This window comes from Salvelinus alpinus, chromosome 9 (assembly GCF_045679555.1).
Source record: "Salvelinus alpinus chromosome 9, SLU_Salpinus.1, whole genome shotgun sequence".
Taxonomy (NCBI): Eukaryota; Metazoa; Chordata; class Actinopteri; order Salmoniformes; family Salmonidae; genus Salvelinus; species Salvelinus alpinus.
Genome location: NC_092094.1, coordinates 2181938 through 2189249, shown reverse-complemented (window position 1 = coordinate 2189249; position 7312 = coordinate 2181938). Strand labels below are relative to the sequence as shown.

At 40.9% G+C, this 7312-nt stretch overlaps 1 protein-coding gene across 1 annotated transcript; it reads right to left on the bottom strand.

Annotated features, from left to right (window-relative positions):
- Window positions 1-1549: 1549 nt before the first annotated feature.
- Window positions 1550-5506, bottom strand: LOC139584147 (forkhead box protein B1-like). Its single transcript, XM_071415667.1, has one exon. The coding sequence runs from the start codon at window positions 4988-4990 to the stop codon at window positions 4067-4069; it is 924 nt and encodes a 307-aa protein (XP_071271768.1). The 5' UTR covers window positions 4991-5506; the 3' UTR covers window positions 1550-4066.
- Window positions 5507-7312: the final 1806 nt, after the last annotated feature.

Genomic DNA, 7312 nt, shown 5'->3' with positions numbered 1-7312 from the left:
CGAAATAGGAAGCCGATTCTAGATTTAATTTTGGATTGGAGATGCTTAATGTGAATCTGGTAGGAGAGTTTACAGTATAGCATGACACTTAGGTATTTGTAGTTGTCCACATATTCTAAGTCAGAACCGTCCAGAGTAGTGATGCTAGTCGGGCGGGATGTTGCGGGCAGCAATCGGTTGATGTAACGGCAGCCTTCCTCCTCTTCGTCTGTAGCAGGGATCGGACCAACACGCAGCGTAGCCAGTGCTCAACATGTTTAATAAAACGAAACTGTGAACACTTACAACAATACAAAAAAAATAAATGTGGCAAACCGATACAGTCCTAGCTTGTGCAGAGAAACACAAAGACAGGAAACAACCACCCACAATCCCCAACACAAAACAAGCCACCGAAATATGATTCCCAATCAGAGACAACACAAAACACCTGCTTCTGATTGGGAACCATATTAGGCCAAACATAGAAACAGACAAACTAGACACACAACATAGAATGCCCACCCAGCTCACGTCCTGACCAACACTAAAACAAGCAAAACACACAAGAACTATGGTCAGAACGTGACAGTTGAAGAGCATGCATTTCGTTTTACTAGCATTTAAAAGCAGTTGGAGGCCACGGAAGGAGAGTTGTATGGCATTGAAGCTCGTTTGGAGGTTAGTTAACACAGTGTCCAAAGAAGGGCCAGATGTATACAGAATGGTGTCGTCTGCGTAGAGGTGGATCAGAGACTCACCAGCAGCAAGAGCGACATCATTGATGTATACAGAGAAGCAGAGCAGAGAAAAGCAGGTAGTGAATTGACTGGCCTGGATAAAGAGAATTAGCAGCTGGAATAGTAGCAGAGAAAAGCAGGTAGTGAATTGACTGGCCTGGATAAAGAGAATTAGCAGCTAGAATAGTAGCAGAGAAAAGCAGGTAGTGAATTGACTGGCCTGGATAAAGAGAATTAGCAGGTTGAATAGTAGCAGAGAAAAGCCGGTAGTGAATTGACTGGCCTGGATAAAGAGAATTAGCAGCTGGAATAGTAGCAGAGAAAAGCAGGTAGTGAATTGACTGGCCTGGATAAAGAGAATTAGCAGGTTGAATAGTAGCAGAGAAAAGCAGGTAGTGAATTGACTGGCCTGGATAAAGAGAATTAGCAGCTGGAATAGTAGCAGAGAAAAGCAGGTAGTGAATTGACTGGCCTGGATAAAGAGAATTAGCAGCTAGAATAGTAGCAGAGAAAAGCAGGTAGTGAATTGACTGGCCTGGATAAAGAGAATTAGCAGCTAGAATAGTAGCAGAGAAAAGCAGGTAGTGAATTGACTGGCCTGGATAAAGAGAATTAGCAGGTTGAATAGTAGCAGAGAAAAGCAGGTAGTGAATTGACTGGCCTGGATAAAGAGAATTAGCAGCTGGAATAGTAGCAGAGAAAAGCAGGTAGTGAATTGACTGGCCTGGATAAAGAGAATTAGCAGCAGCATACAGAAGTCAATATAAAGGGTGAATAGTTTATTAATTTAATGATGAACGAAAATACTGTATAGACTCCAAACTTGAAGCTAGAAATTCACCACTTGTGTTTTAATCACCCGGAGTAAACATTAATACAATACACACAATGCAAGAGTAAACATTAATACAATACACACAATGCAAGAACGGGAAAACCAGAGCACTGTTGGGCAAACAGGGTCAGGAGGAGGGGAGGGGTGGGGTGGGGTGGATTTAAATTCCAAAGGGGTCTCTGAGCCCGTTTCCCAGTTCCCCAGTCAGCAATGTGTTTGTGAGAAATCAGTCTTTTTGTCTACTCGAAAAAAGGCTAAATCTACATTGGTGGCCCAGTCGAAGTTTGCAATTCTTTGCTCTTTCTATTGAGTGAATGGAGAGAATGAAGTGGCTAGAAGGCGGTATTTGATCTAGTCAATTGGAGAAAGTGACAGAATTCTAAAGTATTTGTTTAATGCGCCAAGATGGGAAATTTCTTTCACAGCACCTGATGTCCCTGACACTGAATGAATGCATTTTAATATAAATAAAAATACAATTAAACATATAAGCTATCAATGTAGCACACGTAATTAAGGCCAACTACACGCGTGGATATATAAATAGGCTATTTAGGATTATACAAAAATACATAAGAAACAATTAAATACATAGAGATAAAAAATATTTTAGTTTACTGTGATTATTGCATTGTGAAAAAATGCACATGTAGAGATACATTTCGTTGATTTTAAATTACTTTTTAAAAATGTCTTGTTAGGCTATCCATACTATCAATATCAGCTATGTAATATATGGCTAAAACAAGTCCAATTCAAATGAACTTATGCAAAATGGTTAGCAGTTTTTTCAATGCAAAACATAAAAAATGCTTTGAATGTTAACCTTTCTTTTATGATAATTACGATTTTTATAATGTGCTAGACCTACTCTGTTCATTGTCGATATGTTTTGGAAGTCAGAAGCAAATCTCATGGTGTTATATAGCCTAATGTAATTCTATTCCATCTCCGTGTCAATGTGTGTTTCATTTATTGAGGGTCTATTAGTGTGTAGCTGAATGAATGAGGTCGGTTGTCTGCGCTGTGACTACGGCAGTACCTCCATGCATTCTAATCACCCGCATTCTGATTCTGATTCAGCAGTTCCACGGTTCTGTTCTGACTGCTCCTGTGGGAACAGCGCGACGAGGGTTCTGGTGTCGCCTATACACTGTACACCGCGTTCTGTACTCAGGTCTAGACACTCAAATACACAGCAATATACCATGTTGAGCTATATTCATGATTATGTAAACATTATTTTATTTACTTTATATTTGTAATGGAAATATATTTGTTAGATTTGTATATATTTGTAATGGAAATAAATTAAATATTAGAAAGTGAAGAGTCATATTGAAATCGAAAAGTTGTATTGTTGTAAATATATAATAATAATAATCATCATCATCATGCCATAATGATCTGTCTGGAAGTTTTCCCAGTTGTAAATCAGTAAGTGCACGATGACAGCATTATTCCAGCTGTTAACAAAATACACCAACCATTATGTTTACACTATTTACACAGAATACACCAACCATTATGTTTACACTATTTACACAGAATACACCAACCATTATAATGTTTACACTATTTACACAGAATACACCAACCATTATAATGTTTACACTATTTACACAGAATACACCAACCATTATAATGTTTACACTATTTACACAGAATACACCAACCATATAATGTTTACACTATTTACACAGAATACACCAACCATTATAATGTTTACCCTATTTACACAGAATACACCAACCATTATAATGTTTACACTATTTTAATGAGAAAATATTTCGATGACCAAGTTTATAATTCATTGCAGACTATATGAACACTTTTGAAAAGCAGCATGCTGGCAGAAAAAACACTTGTAGTTCGAGTTTAACAGGCTGTTCCTTTAACATGGACAACAGTTACAGCATTTAATCACATGTATGTCACCATGGTTTTAAATGGCTTTACATCACACGCTTCACAGAACAGCTCCTGCAAAATAGATATCAAAAACATTTAACTAAAAAGTGTATTTTACAACATTATCATATCAACTTATTTGCAATTATTCACATTTATTCACATATTTATTTTGCATTTAGTAAAGACCCTATAGTTCACCTTACTATTTTTTAAGATTGAAAAAAAAAATCACAATTGACCTTGTTATTTTTACATAGATAGAAATAAATCAAAGTAAATCTCTTTCATGCTCCTGACTGAGCCGCTGTTTGCATTGCCTCACTCATTTACAAAACACACTGATAAAACTGACACAACGAATACCTTTTAAGTTGAACAGCAATATGTCCCTATATCTCTGCTGGAACCATGTTAGAAGACAATTAGCATTCAAAGCAAACCACCGACATCAAAATACACCGCAGCACGGAAGTCTCTTGCCTTAATTAATTGTAGTTATTCTCGGCCCAAGATGTCAGCGGCAAGAGTCAAAATAAACGTTGGATTTGGTTTGAGCCTGCTGGTCTAGTTTACAAAGAGTTCTGTATAGTTGTTAATGTTAGTGCACTGCCACGGACTGCAGTGTCGGGTTGGTGTGAGTCTCCCTGGGAGTGGGGGGGCTGCTTTGGCTGGGGTCTGTCTGCGGGGAGGTGGGGCTCAGAGATTGGGGAGAGTTCGAACGGAAGGCGGATGTGTGGGGCGTCAGCCCCGCCGAGAGACCCACCGTGGTCGGGTTGGGTTTGATGGGCACCGGAATGGCGGGTAGGGTCTGTCCTCCGTGACACAGAGATTTAAGGGGCATGCGGTAGGCCACGTAGTCACCGCTCATAGAGATAGGAGAAACAGAGTCCACCATAGTGTTGTACATGTGAGGCCAGGCCGCAGTCAGCTGGTTGTGCAGCGGGTAGCTTGCAGACATGGACTGCATGGTGGAGAACGCCAGACTCCCGGGAACCTTGTACTCTCTGGCGATGATGTTTTCTATAGCAAATGGGTGTTTAAAAGTTGATGGCTGTGACACTCCCAAGTTATAGCTGGACATCTGAGGGAGGTGTGTGCCGGTGGCAGCCAGGGCACTGAGCCTGAGATAATGGGCTGCGTCAGACTGCTTGGACTGAGCCAGGTGCTCTTGCGCCGCCATCATCATCATCACCTTGAACCGTTTACGGCGACGCAAGAAGCTCCCGTTCTCGAACATGTCCCCGCAGCTGGGGTGCAGAGCCCAGAAGCTTCCCTTCCCGGGCTGGTCCGGACGCCGCGGGATCTTGATGAAACAGTCGTTGAAGGACAGGTTGTGTCGTAAGGAGTTCTGCCACCGCTGGGTGTTCTCTCTGTAGTAAGGGAACCTGTCCATGATGAACTTGTAGATCTCGCTGAGAGGGAGCATCTTCTCCGGGCAGGACTGGATCGCCATGGCGGTGAGGGAGATGTAGGAATAGGGAGGTTTCTGGTCGCTGTACGTGTTCCTCCCTGGTCGAGGCATCCTGACAGTATTCTTTCACAACACTTTACTTCAAACAACTCGTTCCGCTTAGTTTACCTTCGTGATGGAAACTTCTCAGAACTCTTCATGAAAATTAAATATTCTGCATGCGTAAAATACAAAACACGTGAGTAGTAGCCTACTGCAGTATAAGTTTAACTGATAGAAGTTGAGTTGAGATGAGCTATGTAGCAGCTATACTTCCATGTCCTCCCTTTTCTGCCGTGTGATAGTTGATTGTGGTGCGGTGTGATAGTTGACTGTGGTGACAGCCATATAATAGACCCCCCCAGAGCAGCTCCACTAATGTGCCACCTCTACATATCACATGACAACCACCCAGGGAGGAGGGGGCTCCTCGCGGAGAAAGGCATAATCTGCTTTCATTGACACCTATTTACATGGACACCTTGGGCCAATGGAAATCCTTTCCATCTGAAGACCGAGCAAAGGGTAAACGGAATTGAACAGTGATGGCACTCGGTAGCCAAGAGTGTGTATGCGCTAACCTTTCTTCAGGGGGTTTAAAGCCGTTAATTCACACTGCATTTGGAGCTACTGAGCTATGGGATGTTTGACATGGAAATTGGCTGACATTTCTACTGTTTTTTTGTATTATTAGTGTGTATTAGGTTGTTTGCTGTCACGACATTACCTTATAGGAAAGAAATCACCGTTAGTGTTTTGTTTTGTCTTTGTTTTGTATGCCACTGTCAATGTTGAAGTGTATGTGTGTCGATTTGGATGAACAAAAAACGAATCCGATGAATGACCACATTATGCTCTTTTACAAAGCAAAATGTTCTACTACAATTTTAAATGGTGTGTTCTATTTATGTTAGTCTCTGCATTCAGTAGGCAGCCTGTGTGTGAGTCGTGTGAATGAACAGCTTTATTCACCTAATCCCGATAGTGGGGATTTAATACATTCAGACAGGTGCATAAAGTCGACTGGTGTGTAAAGCTGCTAAATAAGCGTTACGTTAAACTGTCAATAGTTTCACCCAGAATCAAACAGGAAGATCGTCTTTTAAAATTCGTATTCACACTTTATTGTATTGCTATTAAATGCACTATAATTAAAATCAGCAGCGCAATATGCTATAGTAGACCAACACAATAATTATTCCCTGAAACTAAAAAATAACCATCTTGATTGATTTATGGCAATTAATTAAGAAACCTCCAATGGTATGAAACTTCAACCAGCCTCAACGTATTATCTTTCCCTGCTTATCCACGACATAAGGGTAGAGTGTGGTCTATGAAACTTCATGAAGGCCAGTGAGTCTTTTGTGTTTATGTAAAACAAATTTGAAAAGTACTTCAGAAATGCAAATAAAGTCTCTGGGGTTGAAAACTATAAAATATCCATAAGTGAATTATATGAATGTGAAAACCAAATGCAAGCCTATTTTCAGCCCTGGCCATTCAAACTTTTTGCCAGGCTCACCATGGAGCAACTTTTCGCTTGGCAGGTTCCCAATGCCAGAGACCACACATGCCCACGCGGATTTGGTCATAATTTATGCTAATGAGCCTCCATAAATCCACAATACAGGCCATTGCAGGCTGACGGATTAGCAATAGAATCTGCTATGGGAGGAGACTGGAATTGTTGACTATAGTAACAGCTATGGGCCTACTCTCAAAGAGATATCAGGAGCTTGAGGAAACTACGGCTATAAAAGATGAGATCTTCTCCAAGTTGTTAAATATTTACAAAACAGAAAATAAAGTAGGCAGACCAACCAAACGGGTTAGGGTTTCCTTGGTTGCCACACAATCCCTGTCTGAACAAAATAGACTTCAGGAAGTCAGAACCACGCTGCGCATGGAAGCATCTTTTTATTTCCATGGGCTTTTATTCCTCGTGAAGAGATTCTTTTAACTTGTCATTCCTCTATTGGTGTTAGGCAGAAAGGAGTCTGGTTTTCAGGCTTTTCAACAGACATTTCTTAAAGTGTCCCAACTGCCCGTGAACCTCGGAACGCCCTGGGTCCGGAGGGTCCATTATTTAGGTGATAATGCCGGAGAAGCTGGTGTTTGGAGAATATATTGGCACGGGTGTTGCTCGTCCAGGGCCGGCAGACCTGCCAATATATTCTCCAAACACCGGCTTTGAGGGCATTATCACTATTATACAACTGGTTACCAACATGTTCAAATAAAACATTATTTTTATGTATTTATTCATGTTATTTCATCCTTCCCATTACAAAAAAAAAGATTGCAGTCAGAGTGCACAATAATTGCAGTTCACTGCAGTATAACTGCAGTAAGAGTGCAGTATAACTGCACTTCAACTGCAGTACACTGCAG